Source organism: Varroa jacobsoni, unplaced genomic scaffold, assembly GCF_002532875.2.
Source record: "Varroa jacobsoni isolate VJ856 unplaced genomic scaffold, vjacob_1.0 scaffold_102, whole genome shotgun sequence".
In the NCBI taxonomy this organism is placed as follows: domain Eukaryota; kingdom Metazoa; phylum Arthropoda; class Arachnida; order Mesostigmata; family Varroidae; genus Varroa; species Varroa jacobsoni.
This window is the reverse complement of record NW_019213004.1, coordinates 104390-126657: the sequence shown is the minus strand read 5'-3', so window position 1 is coordinate 126657 and position 22268 is coordinate 104390. Positions and strand designations below refer to the sequence as shown.

General features: G+C 40.8%; 1 protein-coding gene across 4 annotated transcripts in view; it reads right to left on the bottom strand.

Moving 5' to 3' along the window:
• Positions 1–22268, bottom strand: part of LOC111265266 (uncharacterized) — a 281436-nt gene that overhangs the window by 174477 nt on the left and 84691 nt on the right. For all 4 annotated transcript variants that reach the window (XM_086970425.1, XM_022841793.2, XM_086970428.1 and 1 more), the window contains 3 exons: positions 17150–17207; positions 10751–10838; positions 8253–8408 (listed from right to left, as the gene is read on the bottom strand). In XM_086970425.1, coding sequence (XP_086826551.1) covers positions 8253–8408; positions 10751–10838; positions 17150–17207 — 302 coding nt within the window. The remainder of the gene's footprint in view (positions 1–8252; positions 8409–10750; positions 10839–17149; positions 17208–22268) is intronic.

The following is a 22268-nucleotide window of genomic DNA, read 5'->3' as shown; positions in this document are numbered from 1 at the left end:
AAACCGTTTTCAAACGTTCTTTTTTCGAATTCAAATGCAACTTTTTAACATAACACTAGCTATAAGAGAAACTATATGTAACTCCTATATATAACTCAAAACTCATTAGGGTCCTACGGTGTTTTTGCCTGAAACAAGGATACTCCGTTCCAGCCACTGCGCGAAATGCCGTGTAAAAAGAGAAACGTAATTTTAAGCCATTGTTTAGTGGGTATTCTTCCAGGCCTAGAACTATTCTTAATGACATTGTTTTTTTTTTTTTTTTCTGTAGTTTCCTTAGTTTATACTTTATTTCCCGAGCTACGACGTATGAATTACCTTCTCCACCAATCCAGCGTGGTATTGCTAATGGCAGGCGATATCTGACCTGTATAATCTATGAAATGGTGTCAAAATCATGCTACCCCTGTTGGTCGTCAGAAGGGTAGTTACAGCTCAATTGGGCATAATTAATCAAGGAAGATTCTCGTGAAGCTTTTACGATGATGTGTTTTAAACATTTGAAAAAAAAACTCATACGCTGAACCAACATCATTGTATTTTACTGTTTAAAGATTCTTTTCAAGGCAAAACAAATTTACTCTGTGTTACGTATAAAACAAAAGAAGGACGATATAACTGGAAATAATTCTGTCCACATGCAGGCTTCATTCAACGTTAAAGGCTGTTGACAAATCGTAATTTGTGGACCTACAATAGGCGTAACCAGCTTCGTTTGGACCACCACTGCCACTTCAAAATGGAAGCTACCTACTAATTATTTTCTTAGCTGAGAGTTGAAGGAACGACGCAGTTAAACTGCAACGTCAACGTACAGGATACTGCTACACCGGTTTACAATCACTTTTTTTAGCATATATAATGTGGAACTTGTAACGTGTGAAAATACCAAACAGAGTGTAAAATGTTTCATATAGAATCTTTTAATCTATTACCATGTTATATATAGTCTTCCTCTTTCCAGTAATTGTAGTCACATATACAGAGGCCCAATGACGAACGCCCCTTAAACAGTTTAACTCACACTATCTATCACCACGGGGACAGCTCATTCGGGTTTATATATATCTTCAATTGTATGAGTTCTGTAGCATCCGAATCGTCAGTATATGTATGTATATATATATATATATATATATATGCATACGCCTTGCTGAAAACGGCAGGTTATTGATTCATAGCCCTTAACAAACATATAATTTAGTGTTTTATATCGTCACGTGTTCTTGGTAAATTATAATTTTGGACTTCTTTAGTGCTGTCGGTATTCTAGCGTAGTTTGAACTTCGAAACGTTCTCACAAAAACACGAGCATTAACGTCAGATTTGAGGAACGAAATTTGGACTAGCAATTAGGAACACGTGGAAGGCCCGACGTCGACTACGAAGCAAGACGCTCAATTACCGGATGTGGAATTTGAAACAATGAAAATCTGAAACCAGCTAGGTACTCCATGAAGGCTTTCGATCAGGCCGTTCATTCGAAATCTACTCTCCGCCATGTTCAAACTGAAATTCACCATCTTTGTACGAGTCTCACAGTAATATCAAGTAAAACTGGATTCGATCGCTATACCGTTGAAAAAAGGCCAGTTAACCTTTGCCTGACTTCTTTGCCTCGCTATCGTTTCTAGTAAACGTAACTGCTGTTTTAGTGCAACGTGTGAATTTACGATTGTCCTGTAAGTGCAGTGATTCAACTTACAATAATGAAACTTCATCGCTACAAATAACCTCGTCTGAAAAGGTGCAGCCTTTTCACATTTGCCGAGTACCATTTATGGCTTCTCTATCACCAAAATTCTCTTCCTTATTGTCTTCATTGTACCATTGTTGGAAAGTACCTTTACCGTTTACAACGTTCGTAAAATGTGGTGGATACATGGTTTTCTGGTACCAAATTCTTGATTGTCCTGCAGATTTTCGGTTGATAATGTTTAGAATTTTTTTTACTAGTGAAATTCGTGGTAGCTTTTGGTATTCCGGAATATTGTCTATAATTTTCCTAAACAGTTCTTCGGTATCAGACTTATCTTTTATCCAACTGGTTCAAATTGGCATAGGTGGATCTGCCTGAAACTTCCTTCGATGTTGTCTTTCTGTTCCTGCTACAGTTTAACACTTCTTGCTAAATTTTGATTTTTTTCCAGAAGTTAATCTTAATCCAAGATTATTCCCAGCGGACTATACTCCGAAAAATAAGAAAAAATTAAAGACTGTGACTTCCTGTGAAACTGATTATATACACTTTTTGAGACACTAAATACAATATATATATGTATATATATATATATATCTATATGTATGGCATGATCCGCACTCGATATTTATTGCTTTATCCACCAACTATCAATCAGTTAGTATGTTTTTAGCTTTTCTGAAGATTCATCATCAAAGACTACAGCCGTCCAATTCATGCTAATAAATGTACCATACTGAAAAACCTATATGTCTCTACATGCTTGCATCTAAAATGGAGGGTCCAGTTAACCCGATTTTCCCCCGCCGGTGCATAAAAACAAATCAAATTAAGCCTAAATCTGAATCGATCTCAAAGCAAGCGGATACTTCGGCCCAAGTAAATAGTTTCAGAGCACATGGCGTCCTCACTCTGCTGTAGGTTATTGTAAATATTTACAATGTGTGTATATACATAGGGTTCCTAAGAAGGGCCAGTAAAGGAAGTTTTCTTCACATATTGTTGAAATCTTTCAACGCAACTAGCCCTGGCCCTTGATTGCTACCTGACCGGTAGGAATAACTTTGCATTACGTACAAAAAAAAAAAAATCAAAACCTACTGTATAATTGTTTGGTAGAATTAGGAAGGTTTCTTCAAGTCGCTAACTGTTTAACGTCCACCTACCCACAGATTGATAAGAACAGAGCTTCACGCAAAGATATACCACATTATCATTTTCTACCTTCAGATGATCTAGTAAGTACAAAGAACAAATAGTGCACGTTTCACTTATCAGCCAATTGCCTCAGCTACATTTCGGGTCATCACAAATAGAATAGCAGTGACTGCCTGAATGTCTTTGTCACCTTTGGACGTTTGATCGGTAAGTTTTTATAAGCGTGCAATCTCATGATTGGGAAAGGCTTGCTAGGTATAACTAAATGTTTTGCGTTTTGTTTTCGATTTTTTTTTTTTAAAAAGTTAAACAGATGGCAAGCTCCTATGAACACAAAACAAAGCGCGTCTACGCCAGATTTCGAACCTAGACCATCTCGTATCTCCCTTGAGTAAGGGAGTCGATTGAGTAAGCTGCACCATTACAAAAAAAGGGCCGATTAATCAGTCGCGTAACAGAATTCCTCTGTTTAGATAAGCCATCCAGAAGTTTTCGAATCCGCATAAACGTATGCGTCCACAAAGATGGTTTTCGTGTTTTGCGCTCGATATTAAGGTTGTTACGTATCGTTTCATACAACTGCCTTTCTGCACGATACGAAAGTGTGTCTACGCCCAGATTCGTACTTATATCCATGGGTTTAGTAGGCGAACACGTTACCCACATCACGATCACAGGAATTATTAAGTAGTATACGGCGGAACTGCATCAATGAGCGTCGCTTCTATAAAGACTAATACATATTCTGTAGTGTGACTATCGTTTTCAGTTGAGTTAGTTGTTAGCCCCGGGAGTTTTTCATATGATTTATCATTCGACGATTACGTCGTATTCTAAATATGAGATCGTTTAACGTTTAATTTCGAAATCCTAGAGAGTCCATCAATAACGACAACCTGCGGTTGGCTGGAAACGCTGCACATTTTTACGCACGCGCATTCAAGACGTGATTTGTTATTGTGAACCGAAGTTTAGCGCTATAGTGTTGTTTCATTGTCTGATCGCAGCCTACTTAAGAGACCATCTAATGGTCCTGATTCTCAACGGACCCTTTGAGCGGACCAAATATCCCCTCCACACCATTTTAAGCAACTGTAATCAAATCGAGTTGTTGACAACATTGGCAAAGTACGTTCAGCGATCCCTTACATACTACGTTAATTACGGAGAAACTCACACAACGAATGCGCATCGGGCCTAGACAATGGTGACCTTTAAGGCGGTGTATATGAAAGGCGTTTTTAAGCTGATGCCAGCCTTTATCAATTTGAAGCAGTTTAATATTAAATGGTCGCGTTAATCTGAAGATACGGGATGCTATTTATAGGTTCGTAATATTATTGAGAGCAGAGCGAGATGAATCTCCCGCTTGTGTAACAGATAAAATTAGTATCGCCTTGTCACGTGTACCTCATTCGACTTTGCCTTCAGCGTGGGTCTACCAAACAAGCCCCTGAAGCAGTCAAACTCGTCCGGTCGCGATTAACATGCTCTTCTGAACGACTGTTGCTTTCGAAAGCGGACGGATGCCGAGAAGATTCTTGTTCAGTGAAATTGGAAGATCCGTTTACTTCAGTTCCCTTGGCGACACTTCGTCTTCCATCAGCAGCATTCTCGTTGTTGTGCGCCGTTCGCTATCCATAATTATCACAGACTCGGACCCGATACCCTGCCGAAACTATTTTGCACTTGTTTCGAGGGCAGTATAGAGTATATACGTAAAAATTATAAAATAAAGTATATAGCAATATATGTACACATATTCAAAAACTAGACGCGTTCTTATGCAGCTCATCCAAACGAGTGCTTCGTTTCGCACTCCAAGAGTGGCGCTCGTTCCAGAATTACGAAATTTATATGAATGATTTAGTAGTTGTTGAAGACATGAGGTATGAGATATCCGCTTTGCAAACCATCTAATCAAAAAACCTTCTCAGAATATGGACCCCGGAGATCTCAGAAAGAGGCACTTCCATCGCATTTCGGAAGCGCTGATACGTGCCACTATCCTAAATAAGAAAAAACAAAGCATGCTTTTCTGCTTTATGCAATATTAACGCATAAGTATATGTAACGCAATAATAGCCATTAACTCTTACCGCAGCGCTATCCAAACAATTGGTTCAGGTGTATATTCAATGAACTTAGAAGCAGCGAATGATTAGCAACTGGACGAAAGCCGTTCTTTCGACATCTTATAGCGGCCGCTTATATCAAATTCAATATTCCTGGACAGTATCAGAGTCTTTTTCTAAATTCGGCTGGCCGATAATGTTAACTGGAAGCTCATATCCGCTTTAATTGTAAAGCGCCAAACCGAGCTTGGCTTTACTTTTTTACCCATAGTGCTACTATGTATCTCCAAATAGTGGAAAGCCATACGGATGAATGGTTTAGCAACTGACGGCACGGGTTGGCATGACCTTGTTTCAGTTCTTCAGTGACGTCCTGAATTGAAGAGATTAAGATCGAGCAATGGCTTCGGCTCCTACGTTCCTTAAAGTGAGGTTAGTGGCTCCCATTGCGTCGATTCCTTAAAGGGGTGATAATGATTATACTAAATTTCCTGACATAAGCGTTGTAGATATCGATCTGAGTTGTAGATATCGAGATCAGGCATGGTAATGTAAATTACAAGGGTACAGCTGCTGAAGCTTCTAGAAAGCTGGCCCTATAGACCAGCAAAAAAGCTTTGGACAATTTGATATTTTTTTCATCATGGTTGATCTACGAGTACTCGGAACCGCTTTTGTGAGACCCCTAATAACCCTATCTGGAAAACTACCTTTGTCAATGATTGTGCTTCTAGTACAGAGTGGTAACTTAGCCTTGATGTTGGTAATATTCAGAATTATTGGACTCTATAAATAGAGACTAAATTCCTTGCTGAACTTAACGTGATAACTTTAAATGTTTAGTAATCATGAAGGTGGACTTAGTTTTTTTTTTACTACAGACAAACTACTGATTGTGTAGCAGTTGCTGAATGCGAATTGGTACAAAATAAAGAAACTTATTTCTAGACCCTTGGCAGCATATTTATAGGTAAATATATTCACAACGCTTAAAAGCTTGCGTGCGTTATACAGACCCTATATATTCTATTTGAGAGATTTAGTGGCTTTACTTTTCAAGTTTTGTTTGTAACTAGAAAACATTGCAGCTGGACAATCGTGTATGTCCTTTGGTTGAACGCGGACCCCTTGAAATTACATCTGTAAGTTCTTAATTTTGCCAGGTTTCTAGTTGGACATAGTCCTCACGCTTGGCACCGTATTCACATTTAGTAGTGATGTAAATCATATTGTTGAAGTCGGCGACGAAGCCCTCTTTCGAATTTCTTCCTCGACCGTTCAATCAGACGTAAGAAATTCGTGTAGAGCTCTTCCACTCGCCACAAATGGATCGTCCCTTTTCGAAACGTGAACGTTACATTGGTATCGACATCATCAGCCGGAAACTAAGTTCTAAGCGATATTTACTAAACCATAATTCATAGACCCCACCAAATACTTTGTAACCAGCTCGGCGACCATGATACCAAATGTCATTACACTAGATAGTATCAAGCACTTTCGATTCCGAAACCAATGGTCTCTTTGTAAACGATAAAGTGCAGGTTACAAATATCCTTCAGATGTATCTGAGTCAAATCGGCTTACGCCATACACTCAGTGAGATACGCGTTGAAGTTGTACATCTCTCTATGGAAACGAAAACACACAAAAACGGAAAACGTCTCTATGTGCGTGAGGAGTCATTTGATGGTGTAATTGAATAGTTTTCATTCGCGTCGCAACACAGCGTGTGCCAGTTCTGAAAAGGTACAGAAGTTCGTGGCTGCCCATTCTAAAGCGTCTATTTCTCGTAGATGACCTATCCCCACTATTAGAAAATGACAACGACACCGCTATAGAAAAAAAAAAACAATTGCCTTTGTTCTTTGAAGCATGTTGAGTAATTTGTTGTAATAATATAATGATTATTATCTATCGAATATGTATTGACTATTCTACGAATAGGAAAGAATTAACGAATAGAGAATGTAGCTGACGTTTGGACTCCTTCTATTTTTTTCTTTTTTCTTCGAGAGAAAGGATGGCGTTATCGTACCCTACAATTGATAAACATGGATGACTGATTGTTATGAACTGAAAATAAAGCAGACGAAAACTAGAGAGAATACTAAACGTCGGGGAAAGCTGCTGTTTTCTTTTCAATCAGATTCTCAGCAAGATATCATGGCCTTCCAGTAATAAATATCCCTGCCTCGCTCGAAGCGACCAGATACTTCATAATACATTTGCAGCTGGATCGTATTCGTCTCATGCCGAAACGCATCTCAGCTCTTTTCGATACTTAGCAAATCTACAAAAGGCAAACTACTGAGCCACAATGTGACAAGACGCAAGTAAAGTATGTTCCGATTGGCTTCATAGTCAAGTTAAACAGATAGAAACACAATGTCAGTTGCGATACAAACACGACAATCAGGTTCAAAAACAATCATTTGTTTAAGTAAAAACTCTATAGAGCCCTCGATAACACATCAGTTTACACTTACGATGTCGATTAAATATAGTTTTTATGCAGTGATTTCACTTAGAAACATAAAGCTCACCCATAAACCAGTTCTAGTTTGTACTAGAACATACATAAGACCATCCATCTATGTAAGCTGATCCACGTAACGAATTCTAAAGCCTAATCAAGGTGAGAGAGGTAGGTTTAGATTGTTCTGTTACTTATGTGTTTAGATACGCCAGCGACGAACCCCTCGCCGAATGAATGCATTTCTCACTTCTGAGACCAAGCTGTACATCTGCTGATACGCTATGAAAGTAACCATAGATTAAACGAGGAGATGTTAGTTGTATTCTATCGTTTTCAAATGGGGCCTGCGACCGTTAACGCACAACTGGTCCTAGAGATCGAGTTTGCAGGGGATTACATTCTTCGCGGCATGTGATGAAAAATGGTATTACAACAGGTCATAAGGGGTTATAACAGGACATTAGCAATTGTTCCAGGTTACCTATCCACATGATATTGTCAATGGGCCATGTAGAATGTCCATTCTACTTAAACTAATCCACAGCCTAGCTGCTATTTAGTTGGACGAAACTAATTTAAATTCTGTACTCTTATATAGACATCTATGGTCTTGCACGGATTACGACCTAGTGACACTTGAATGGAACAAAAAAAATTTCGGATGCACTATTTCTAGCCGTTCCAGTCTTTGGTATCATTGTGCGTACGGGCCTCAGCAACTGTGTAATCTTCTGTACAGCAGACGAAACAAATACACTAAATATTCAGAGGCAAATTGTCTGCTATTTGCACAAGATAACAGACGAAAACCTAAGTTAGCAGGCAGATTGAATTTACTCACCACAGTGGCGTGACCGAGCTGAGCGGCGAGATGTAGTGGAGTGTCACCAGATAACGATGCCTCGTTCACACAGGCGCCACGCCGGAGAAGGGTCTCTGCAAGGCCAGCCTCGCCTTGCCAACAAGCATAATGTAGGGGGCGCAAACCGCGCTTGTCCTAAGGTAAAGAAAAACAAAAGCAGAACATGCAATAAGACAAACACAATTGGCAACGATGCCTCAATGCACAATACCTGCGAGATCTATGCGATGAAAGTTTCTGCTTTTAACTCGAGCAATCACGTTAAAATCAGTAAATACTTGTCGTAGGTCGCGATTTGTTTTACAACTATGTGGTGCAACATCGAATAAGTGTACGAATTTTTCAGTTAGTCTATGGAAACGCTTACCAAATGTTTTTTTGTTAACTAGCCATATACTCATTGAATCCTTTTCGCTTCGCCCTTCTTTCTAGCGTTTATTCATCCGTACCTACAATTCTGTACCACAACAGCGTAAAAAGAGAGCTAGACTTGCGTACAGGCTTATTAAGAAGGACGCCTATAAAAAATACAGTTACCAGCTTTTCCGTTTCCTTTCAGTATAATCTGTCTCTCCCTCCCTTTAGATTTCTGAAATGAGGCAGATGTTTTGTACATCTTCGGCGCTCCCCCGGCCTGAATCTGCTTTTATTCAGTTGGGTCGCTTAAAGGAGAAAGCAAGGAACCCCGACCTTTGGGGAAGGTCTTACAAATGAATCACGTTGATAAAAAAAGCCACCTAGGACGTTGATAAACTGGTCAAGGGTGAGCGCGCGCAAGACGAAAATTGTAACTAATAAAAATGCTGGATGGCTCAATTTTTTCTCGGCCAAAGACAAATCATCACGGCTCGACGGTCGTCGAGCGGAATCTTTTCCAAGTTTAGGGATATTCTCTCGTTGTTTTGTTTTCTATATATGTATATATAGTAGTGCAGTTGTAGTCGTGATGTAATCGAATCGTAGGACCGTGTATCATCGTCGCGCACGTTAAAGACGCAAGCAAAATGTGTTTTTTTCAAAACGTATTGACAGCGTCGAGACATAGTGATACGGAAAAATGAATGTTGCTGGGCAAACCGCTTGGCGGGCAGGAGACACGCGAAGTCGCCCGACTTCTTGACAATATTCAGAACATTTTGGGGCAAAGCACACAATTCATACCAGGGACTAAATACCGAACGGTAGGTAACCCGGGAAAAGAAGAGAAAGTATATACGACGTCGCTTTTTCAAGCTTGTTGCAGGTCCACTGGTCGGCACGTTCACTACTATGGATATGTTGAAGTGTAAGTTCAAACGTTTTAGGACCTGGTCAAAGACTTTACTCAAAATAGAGTGAGCAAAATTAGCCAGCAACACAGAGCGGCATACATGCGTTTTTTTAGCAATCTGACATGTGAAAAAAGTTATTATTCGTTATTTTTCCAGCAAATTTTTCCCCAATACAAATGTTAGGTACGTAACAAAAATCACTGTCGGTATCAATTGCGTACAAGTACTGATCGATTTTTCTAGGTCATCGGGTTGTCCCGCCGCGAAAAAGTATCCACCATAATAAACAGTGTTACGTCACGAAATATCTGTACGTTATTATAGGGCACAGTGTAAGATGTACGCTCAAGCTATCAACACGAAACGGTTGCCCTTTGCTGACTCACCAAGCTCCTGCAGGAATAACAACATTAATTTAATTTCATGTTTCTCGTTGTAGCTACCCGTTGCATTACTGGACCCCATACGGCTGGCGGCAACAACAAAAAAAAAAGGCTCCCTCTGTTTTTGGCCTTTTCCTGCTTTATTGAACCTAATTAGTTGTCATTAACCTTCATTAACTAGACATGCCTAAAAACCTATGGAGAGACAGAGGATCTATTGCACTTTCATAACTATGTATGTATGTATATAGAAGATCTCTCTAGAGTCGTTTGTTTGGTCCCAGCATCGTTTCGGCAGTCACGTTTGAAATAGGGTCACCAATCGAACAAGCAGCCAAACGCTTGCTATTAGTCGTTTAGAAAATACATAAAAAATAGAAGTTATCATAATAATTGTTTTCCCTTGCTTATGCTCTGAATAAGGTTGGAGATAACTGTGGTATTTAGTGCGGGACTGCAAAAACTGCAAAAAGAGGGTCTTGCTTGACAGATGAACCATTCTGGTGTCTAGTACATATTTGATTTCGGTCGAAGTAAAGCAGCGACAGTGTTACTGAGTCGGCAAAGAAAGCTTCAAGCAGCCACTTAAATGTCTTCTTTTTTAAATAAGCTTGATAATTCAACCGAGTTAGCTTCCGTTTCCACCGACTTTTTATTACCGATGAAGTCGTCGCCGATGTGGAAGCATTCAGCTAATAAAACACCTCCAGGATTCGGAAAATGATTGAAGTAAAAAAGCTTGGATTCAAAGCTCCGAACAACGTAACCCTAGCCAGTAAGCAGAATCCGCTGATAAAATAAAGATAATAATAAATAATAGTACCTTGAGGTCCAATTGGGCGCCATGTTCCAGTAAACATTCGACAACTTTTTCGGAACTTTGAGCTACGGCCTGGTGCAATACACTTACTCTGAAATATCAAAGACAAAAAATTAAGGTATTTATTCATACTACGTACTATTCATATGACAACATTTTTTAGCATTAAAAATCGATTTTATTTTATTTTATTAAATTTTCTTCTCTATCTGTTATCGTTTTTCCGCTTTCGAAGTTATGCTTCGGTTAATATTTACAAGATAGGAGCATACATGATTTTATACCAGATTCCCTTGATTAACAATTTTAGCTTGATCCGTTTAAGCAATACCATGCATGTTTGTTAATGGTCACTTCTGCGCATGCAAATTTGACATATCATCTTAGGAAAGAAAAATGTGTTTAAGAACCGTTATTAGGTCTTTAATTTTTAAAGTTGTACATCAACTATTACTGATAGCTTTTCTGCCGCTAGTGCAATTAGTGGCTTTAATTGGCAATCAAAAGCTTCAAAAAAGCAAGCCTTCTAAGCAGGCCGCTTAGGCCTCATATAGGTAGATTAATGGTCGTTGTCAAGGTACCAAAAGTATAAATGTGTTCGTTTGTCCTGTGTCTTGATTTAAGTATAAGGGGCATCATAACCGTTAAGGGCAGCTCAATTAATGATGCAAGATGGGCAAGACGTGTTGAGATGGTAATTAGAAAGATTCAGATTTCCTTCTGAATCTTTTTTTATTCATTTAAGGTTGATCGAAGCCTATGTAGACTGTAAATTTACGAAAACCAGCGATTTGCAACCTGTTATGCCGAATTACTTCACGATGTGCCCATTTAATTATTCTACTTCATGGTGATGAGTAAGTAATAAGCCGGCAAGTGCACAACAAAGATAGATAGACGGCATTGAAAGGAAAAGTCGTCACGCTTTAAGGTTTCCAACAAATGAATCCGTGCGGAATTGTTATCAAAAAAGGTAGCTAATTGTGAATCCTAGTCTGTTTGCTTGTTTAAGGAGATGTAAGGTAAACAATGGCCTAGGCTCGAAACCAGGCGCATTACATTTCGTGCTAAAGTAGGTTGGCCCTTTGAGGCAATGTTTAACGTCGGCAAAACTGTACATGATATTAGAAACATAACGAGCACCACTGGTCACTCATTTCGAGTTATTTAATAGTTGGGATTCATAACGTATCATGGAATTTATATTTTTACTAGCAAGCCTGATAGATTCAAACTTTTACCAACGACCTTCTGGACTCAACTTTTTTGTGCATTCGAATATACCCAAGCCTTTCAATTTTTCAAATTTTCAATTCCAATGCCAAACATTCTTCATTACCCTATTAGCTATGTGGCGGAGTCCTGCCTAACAGTGTCGATGAGTCTCATTGCTTTGTAGCTTTCGTTCTAAAGCTGCTTAGTCTAAATATCCGAGCACGATTCTTCCCATAAAACAACTTTCAATAACCCTTTGCTATGATTCTTTCAAACGAGTTGTTCACGGGCGGCTGACTCTGCATCGCAACCCTGCTGTATTATTTTTCTAGGACACGAAGATTTGGATCATCCACCTTTGTTCGTGTCCTTGCCTAGACCCATGATCTGCCAGTACACTAAGACAGAAAAAAGGTCCGTGAGTGTACGTCTTTTAACATGTAGGTAAAGAATGAACCTAGCCAATGTGGTGTGATATCTACTGAAAAGAGCCTTGACAAAAAAATTAGGAGGATGCTTTTGACATCGATTTCGGATCCTGGCACATAGATTCTGCGCATGCTTCTGACATGCTCAATATAAAAGTGCTGCCACCGGTAGTATGCCTAACACTTATTCAGCCAATGGACCCATGAAATTGGACCAGCAGACTTCCAGATCACTTGCGGACAAAAGTAGTGAAGGAGAGGCAATACGGCCTGAGTAGTAGGCAGAAAAAATAAACCTCCTAGGCAAATAATGATAGTGGTTTTTTTTCAGTTGATGCCTGCAAAAGTGAACACATCTGGCGGAGTAAAACTCGTTTTCAATTATTAGGGTAAACGTGCCTGGGTCATTGTCAGTGTCCACAATAACGGTTAAAATTCAACAGGTGGTTTGTACTCGATTTGATCACTGCAAAGGGTTTAACAAAATTCGTAACTATATAGAAATATAGCTTGATATTCTTGTGTGTTATCATTTTGTTAACGCGAAGATGAAGGAAATGTGATTTACGATAGCAAATGTTAATCTTAGTGGCAGGCCTGTGAAATATCTATCAAATAAGCGGTACAGATTTGGAGAAGACGAGACAGCAATAGCAACAAAAGGTGCTGAACGCAGTTAAAATAGAACACTGAGCAAGGAAGAAAGGTCAAACGCCAACGTGCTATGTAGTTCTCTATTAAAGCATCTTCTATGTTTCGAGTTTTATGTCCAATATTGCCGTTCGGTATTCCACCAAACTGACGGTTGGCTCCCAGTACGAAACGAAGTCTGGGTTCGAACTACCCAACAACTTCTTTATCTTGCTTTTAAAATCCTTTTTAAGAACGCGAACTAATTGACAAAGGTTTGGTGACCGCTATTAGCGCTTACCTTCTCTTTAAGATTGGTATCATTATGAGGGTACGCAACTAACGAAACCCCAAGACGTTATCCAACATACCCAACATATTAGCGGTAGCAGCGGTCTGTTAATAAATTGGGTACGTTTACTCCTACCTTTTGAACGCTTTCTCCTATCCGCCTTCCATTCCATCCACCTGTCCCCTCCCCTATAGCTGACTTTTCCCTTGACTTCATCGTCGATCCATCTGGATGATGAAGTCGCCTCCTTTTCCTAATCGAGCGGATTCCTGCTGGACCTATTGGAAGTGGATGCTGATACGAGCGAAGAACTGGTCTGGGTCACTGGCTTTTGCAGAAGTGGCTGACCAACCTACAGATCGAGCACGACCAACAGCAAGTGAAAGAAAAGTTTTCATATTGCCATATTGCCGGCTGACTGCCCTCCTATCGCAAAGCTTCCGCGTCTTTTTTCGCCCTGTTTATGCCCTGTTTTACACTTCGGCCCCAAGACGACGCTTCAATCAGTCACTCAGTCAGTCACAGGAGCCGACCTTCCTAACAACGTTTGGTCCCAATACCATCTATGGGTCTGCTGCCGAAGTGGCCGGTTCGAGCTTTTGCTTGCAATCTTTCCTCTATTTAGCCGTTCAGGCCCTGAGTCCTTTGGTCCTGATTCCGTGGACTCTTTGTTACTCTTTTTGCTCGGAGCGCACACAAGGAGTATCCTCTTTCGCAGGGGCACCAGCGGATGCCACAGAAAGGCGTTAATTTTGCCGATCCTGTCGGCGTTTCAATGGCATGCTCTAACAAAAGTCGAATAAAGTAAAAGAAGAAACTGTCTATATGTGTACATATATATATATATATATTTAATATATACCCTGCATAGTGGATGAAAACGGAGAAACAGCTGCTGTTGTTTCTGCTGTAATGAAAGATGTACGACACCATACAGACAGAATAAGGCCACCGGATGATAGGAATCACAAAAGAAGAAGCAGTAATAACAATGAGCTTTGTCGATTCCACCGTCTACGTCATACGCCCAGCAGAGCATGATATAGACTGTAAAAGCATTCGTTAGAATCAGGTTTGTTCGCCAGAGCTTACGTGTATTTTTATATATATAGTCGGTGGTTAACAAATAAAGGTTGGTTAGTTAACCTAATGGTAGGGTATGTCTTGTGCATGTTTGGGAGCCAGTCGTACAAACCGGAGCTCTGATTATTGGAAACGTCTACTATTTTACGACGATGCCGTCATGCCATGAAAAGCTTTGTCATGTAGACTCGCAAAATGATTTCTCAAATTCCATAGATCGGTGTTTATTCAGACTCAAACCCTTAAACAGTTCTCGGTAGTCACTTACGCCCACCGCAGCTGAGGTTTTTTAATGTGCTTAAGCAATCTGAAATGTAACACAGAGCGACACAACAAGCAGTTTTTACATGCTAACAAAATTTCTACGTTTCAAATTCATGATTCATTTTGCTCGTTTTTAAAGTGCTCTACTTATAGTTTTGCGCCATTTAGATCGCTACTTTTCGTCCAACCGACGTTCTTCTACTCAGTTGACTCTTGTAGCGCCATAAGTCGTCAGTTTGCATTTTCCTTGCCGTTTTGCTTCTCCTCGCCAGAAAAAGACCCTACAAGTCTCCCTTCATCGGGAACAGGAGGAACAGCGAAGTTGCTGGCAGTAACGAAGGGAATTCATAGGAATGACTGCACCGCCTTTGCAGACGGAGTGCGAGGGAAACGTCTATACGCACAATGCCGTTGCGCAATGAGCTGAAAGTGCTCGCAGATCGCTCAGGTTCAGCCACAATCGTGGCACTGCCGCTGCTACCACCCTCGATTATCTCGCAGCCGCCTCTGGTCCAACCCAACGGACAAGATCAAGGGGAAATGATGACGTTGTTTGTTGGAAAAGGCCTTGTAAAACTGGCTTAACCGAACCCGGTCACACTAAGCGAGAAACACATAGTAAGTTTATAAGCTCAGATCCCAACCTTACTACTTCCACCACTAGTTAGTACCGGTTGCCACTCTCTGTGTCTGTCTATTTGTTTGTCCAGCTACGAGTGTTCGAGTGGATTTGGGACTAACACGTTTTGTACCGCCAGTGGAATAGCAGCATACCAGAGTGCCCCAGCGTCGGTTCCGTACCCCTTTGCCTACCGCTGCCGTCGTCGCTCATATGCTTTCTACACTCGGACAAGCAGAATTACTGCTGGCCAAGCCAAAACGGGGAGAAACGCAGGCCTTACGAAGGGCCGTCTAGCAGGGGAAGACTGGCATTTCGCTAACCCGAACTTCAACTCTGTTATTTGCCTCATACGTCCCTAAGTGAACCGGTGCATGGACGAAGTAGTAGTGACCACAATTACTCCGGCAGCAGTTCCAGAGGTGAGGCCGTGCTTGCCACCGCTGCAGAGAGCCGACGGATCCTGTGGAGCGAAGTCTGCCCACAAACTTACCCCCACCCACCACCCCGGCCTAGTTAGAGCCCGTCCACTAAGCTAACACAGAGTCCTGTGTTGGGGGGGGGGGGGCAAACAACTACGAATAACCACTCAAACAAACAAGCCAGTCGGTCAGTTGGGCGTACCGCTAGAGGCTCACTGTGGTTTCCGCATGTGCTACTTACCGTACTACATACTTTCTCATTCACTCCCTTTTGTTGCATTTGCCATAGCGCGTTCCTCTGAAGCACTGTGGTCTTTGTAAGCGGTCGTGTTTATGGGGCTCGTCCGTGTTTTTTTGTCTCATTCACATTTTGTACTACCACGCCTCTTATTTAAGGTGCTTGAATTTTCCATGGATTTGTGGCTGCCGCTGAACTATGGGCTAATACCCTGTATGCATGTGACACGTATATAATGGCTAACTTTGTGCCTTATGTTACCTTTTCATTCATAAAGTATGAAAAAGAAGCTATATGGTTTAAGTCGTCCGCAAAACTAGCAAAAAAGTGATATACAAATTTACACATATTGTTTTTATCAGTTACAAGAACGCACATAGCTGCGCCTATGGTCAAAACGTTTCCTTGTTGATGTTTGTTACTTATTAAGTTAAGCGCTGCTCGTTGGAATGATGTTCCAGTCAACGTTACAAACGCATGCGCCGTCTGGGCTGCACTTCGCCGCTTGGAATATAAATAATTCAATATTTATTAGGGTGGTCATTCATATTTGATCTTCCATCACAAAAACAAAAAAAAATTAAGGGCAGAAAAAACCAGGGCCTTTATTTTTGTGAATGGCAATACACTATGCGTGGCGGGTACTTTTTCGAATTAGACAAAAGCACCAGTGCTGTGATGGTAAGAGTGCCATGAAAGCAATGAGTTCGTCGTTTAACTACGAATAGAAATATTCTAACTTCTGGCAGGCAAAGTTTTTTCGTACAAAAAAAAACAGTATTATGAAATTATTCCCATGCACTTTGTCTGGTGTCATGAAACTATGTCATTTTCATGGTAACGTGTATTTCTATTGACATTAATGAATTCGTAGATTATCTTAGAATGGGTTGCATTGTAAAGAAGCAAACATTACGCCAGAACGATAACTGCTAAACTATATAACCTTTAGATTTCACTGGCTGTAATGTCGTGGAAAATTCATATGGACGTTCTCATTTCCCAGATCAACAAATTAGGCGGTCCTTTAAAAAAAAAAACTCCCAGCTAATTTGAATCTGTGTACTAAGAAGGAATTAAGAAAAATCCATAATTTGTTCCTCCAAAATTCTACCCTTCCCCCCTCCGCTCAGCTCGGAAACCGTTGCTTTAAGTTCCGCTAACGACACAATTGTAAATATCCACGGGCGATTGATACTTAGGTCACTTACCCATCGGTATCTTGGAAGTTCACGTTCGCCTGAATACGTCTCGTTGCATTCAGTAGCTCTAGAATGAAAACGAATCAAACAGAAAACAGACGTTAAATTCATATTATTTCTAAGTTAAGCACAAGATAATCAATGAGTCTTTTTATGTATGCATACTGTAAGTATGAGGGGTATACGAGAATGTACATTGTTTTGCCCCAGACAGAGCCGCCAAAGGTTCTATTAAAAGTGCTGTTAGTGATACATACTTAAACTAAAATTAAGAACTGTATTTAAGTAGCGGCGAAACATTTTTTGTATGTTGTGGAATTATTTAACATCGACTGTCCATTGAATACAGTTATATACAGGCCTCAATGTGTGGCAGTTAGTTATATTGTATGAAGCTAATTATATATTCATAGAGAAATAAATGCGATGACATGGGGCGACCGTTTTAAAAACTAGTTTAATTATTTCCGCTTTTTTATATCAATACAAAATTCTCAAATTAACCTGTTGAGTTTAGAGACCACGTTCCGTATATAAGACACGAGCTTACTGCTATTAATACTATCAGGATTTGAAAAATAAGTCCCTTAAAACGCCTTTGGTATAAAAGGTCTCTAGATAGCTAGCCCATTTATCTAGAGCGATCTTACTACAAGCACCCTGTAATATTTGCTTGGTATTGTGCAATCCAGATACAGCTAAACCCTAAATCTCGATAAGCTATGTTTGGGTAACTTGAATTTGCTAATTAACAACTGATCACTTTTATGGATAACATTGGCCCTATTTGCAAATTACCTCGAGTTGTGAAGAGTCTCGGTGATTAGGGCGTTCTCAAGTAGCCCATCTGAAGTGAGTCGTAGGAGCAAATTAATTATTAAATTAAACAGCGAAAAGTTGCTTACACTTGACAAAAAGGTAGGACAGGTAATACATATATAGGCGATCCTTTACAAAATACAAACAACAATAATAACAAACCCGATACAACCACTCCTAAACCTAGCCTGAAGGGTTATTTGGCATTAAACTTTCAATGCGAAATAGACAGAACGTATACGATTGTCAAATTCCATCAAAAAGAGGCGTTCAAAATCAACGATTTGAATACCATCTGCCACACCGTTTATAGCCTATAGTCTTTCAACCTCTCACCTGGTATATATTATTTATCTTCTTATATGCACACACGACCGAAGTAAAAAGTAAAGCCATGATGGTGAGAGATATTCTGCTTTTATTAAAAACAAGTAATGTTTTGATTGCGGGTAATTACAATAAGTTTAATAGACTTAGGACGCCACTGATTGGTATAGATATTGCTCGTAGCACGAACACCCTGATATGTTCGTGCGCTTTTGCTTTTTTGAACAAGAAAGTATATCGCTACGTTTTGTATGAGAGCCTGCAAAAACTGCAAGTCCTTTTTCTCTTAAACCATACTCAGTTCACCGGACTTCTACATTTCCACTCTAGGCACGGTTTTATTGTACCAGTATTTTTACGCCCCTTGCTTTTTATCGTCTGCTTCTGCCCCCTGCCTACGCATAGGGCATATCTTTGCTTTACGTGCACAGTGTTGTGCAAATTCCTATTTTTCTCAAGGCACTAGAAATCAGAACTTTGGGGAGAGTGGGCAGGCTCTCCAGGAACGTATAATTGTTGTTTCAGCTGGATATAATAATACTATATATTTCATACCCGTGAGTGTTCTATACTTAGCGAAGCCCCGTCTAGTTGTTACCTTCGTTTCCTTTTGATTTTTCCTCTCAAAGCCTGGCAGCATTATTGTTAGGTTGTAGATGATAATACTGTTGCTGATATGCTATTATAGAAGAGAGATATTTTTTGTTTACTGTTTGTAAGCTTTTAGCCTTCTATGCTAAATCTTTTCTTTCGTCTCATACGGATGAGCTAGCACAATAGTAAAGGGAACCAAAAATTTAACTATGTTTCCCTGTCGGCCCCTATTCGGTTAATCTTTGCCTTATTTCGCCATCGTCTTCCTTTAGCTATTTAACTTGCCTTCTCTATGTTTCCAGTAATCATGGCCCTTTTTCTTTTCACGTTTCTCTCACGCATTTTTCTCGACAGTTTGCTTAGACTCTGCGAATTCGCTGGTTCTTCTGCCAACAGGCTGCTCACTTGAAGTTTGCTTTATATGACCCTGGATCAGGCCCATACCACCCTACACACGAGATAGCCTTCGCAGTAGCTGCCTTTCGCACTTTCGTCGCTACGAGAGCCCGATCAGACAGAAAGTGACTTCAACGGAGCGTTCCATTTTTTCGATCTATATTTGTGCCGTCTCGACCTCGGCCGGGTCAAATCACTGTCGTGGCATCCTCACTGGGAATGGGTAATGCTACTAGCCGCTTTCTCCCGTCTGTTGTTTTTTAGTCTTTGAGTTGCTGAATCCTAATGACGATAGGATTCGAAAAGGTTCTAGGAGGCAAGCCAAGGCTTGAGAACGGGTCTCCAAGATCCCTGCAGCGGAAACTTTTTTTTACGCTTTTTCACGTGTCTCACCTTTAAAGACTCTGTCTTTGACCAAAAACGTCGACGGGCCAAACACTTTATTCTGTCAGTCATTCTTTTTGATGAAAAATTGGTAATTAATTGTCTGCTACATTCCTCCGGTGAAGGTCTTTTGCCCTTTTCATGATTAGACAGCTGGTTTGAGCAGGAAACGCAGTACGAAGGAAAAGGGATTGGGTATTTTCCGGGGACCTGCCTAAAACGTAATCCTTCTGTTATATCCCATTATATAAGGGTTGTTTTGTTTGCCAGTGAATTAGTAGAAAAAGGTAGAACGCTCAAAGCGAGAATGTACTGAATCCGGATCGGTAGAATACGCCCGGGCTTAGACGTCGGCCCTATATAGAGAAAGAGTCTCCGAGGTATAACGGTAGGACGACATGAGTTTTGAATGTGACAGGAAGGGTTGCTACGATCAAAAAAAGCCATGATTTGGCTTGTTTGTGGTATGCTGACATGAACGCGCGCCAAGTAAAACTGATCTTCTTTGTGTATCCATTTTTCTTTCTTCTGAAAGCTTTGGTTTCATCTTTTCGAAATTGTCCTATCACAGGGTTGGAATTTTTCGGAATTAACCAAATTTCTGTTAATTGACCGTTGTAAACAACATGGGAAAATCGATATGGTATCGAATTCGGCGGCAGTCCCGATACGGATGTAGCTTAGTTTCTCAGGATATGGCTTTGTCAATTTATTTGATATTTTTGGGTTACCGAACGCTTTTTGCCAAATTGTGGCACAGGTACAAGTAACAGATTAGAATTCAAATCAAATGTGTTGCACTATCCATTAAGTTCAATACTAATTAATCATAACATTTATTCATAGAGAACTTACCTCCAAAGCCCATAAACCCGCACGCACCTTCACAAACACGGACATACCTCGTTCAGTAGTCCCTTGAATTTTGAGGCACATTGCGTTCCTAAATTCGTGAAACTCATTAATTCTTGTTACCCTAATCATTTAGTAATACTCTCGCGTGAAGAATAACTTTAATGTGCCTATCGCCGCCACCTTTTTTTTTGCTTTAAGCACGGAGCAGTTAAAGTGTCAACGTTGCCTTCAGCGCTCTGCGGTCAAATGGCTTCTACCCTAAACTGCAGAGCGTGCAACGACAATAAAGGCTTTCGTAGTCAAAATGGTGATAATGTTGTTCTGTTTAAAGCTCCTCTAAGCGTCTCAATTGGAGGTGGCGCCGAAGCAGCCGACGGTGAAGTCAAGTTGTAACCCCTTGCGGGAATTCAAAGTCTTTTTAACCCTGTGTCCGTGTCCGGCCTGAGTAGCTAGCGTTCTGCAAGTTTATACCTCAGTCTCTTCTCGGCAGGCCTTTATGCCGACCAGCTGTTCTTCTTTTCGTTTTTTCTCGGAAGAACACGGTTTGTAAGTTGATAATATACCCGCTGTTGTCGCCCGGTGCTCCGCGTTTACCATTTAGTGCCGCATTTGTCGCTGAAAAAATTCGTCTCAAAGGCGGAGACTTCAGTGGAGCTGAAATCGAGACCGACTTGTATTAGTCAGCAATGAAGCCTCGATAGCACAACTCATAGGACTCTTTATAGGACAACGAGCAGACAAATTACACAGTGTGATCGCAAGTGGCGGCAAAGCTAGTCTTTGCTATCTATCCAGCCGGTCAGCCATTACAGCAAGTTCGGAGCTAACTTAACCAGGAGGGGTGAAACAGCGGGGCGAAGAGAAGACTCGACCTAAGCTGATCTGTGTGGCAAGCCGATTTATTGGTCCTTCATACGGGCGCCCATTAAAGCTTGTCTGGAACAAGCTCTTTGTGCCCGTTTGAACCGCTACGTTTCCTGAGGAAGAACAGAACCTGACGCAGAGTCGATGGACGAGTGCTAGAGCGAAAAACGGAGGCCCGTAGCTGTAACAACAGTAGCAGCCGACTACGAAAGCAAATTAGACAAAAGCAAAACAACAAGAGCAGCGGAGGCTGTACAAACAATCCGTTGACCGACGATTCAAGTCTTTAACACCACTTCTCCTGTCTCATCGTTTTCTACGTCGTCGTTGACTCCACTTGTCAACATAGAGCTTGCGGTTGGCCTTCGCTCCGGTACGTCGATCGGAATACCCGTCGCGTCGTCGACGAGGCATCAAACAGTAGATGCTTCCACAAACCCGTGTGCTCCGCCAATTAACCAAGTGGCAAGGACACCCACATAGTCATGAGCTGAGCATATCATGAGTAGCGTCTGTAGTCCTGTTGTCGTATTGTTTACACTACTGCGCGGGCAAAAGTAAAACCGTACGCTACGACATGTACGTTTAGTACAGATAGTGCATGGAGCCTTGATGTGTGCTCATGTAGGTGTACGCAGGCTCACGATATAACGCCGTACGAGAAACGAACCAAAAATAGATGAAGACGAAAAGAAAACCGGATGTCATTTTGAAAATAACTAACGGTCCGCTAAGTAGACGCCAATGGCGCCCTTGCTATTGTTATTCGACAAAGGGGCAGAGACGTGCCAATTCATTCGTCTTTACATAAGTGGAATTAGCGTATGGTAGTAACTGAAGTTTTTCCGTCTGAGTTGATATCTCACACTCACATATGTGTACATATTGT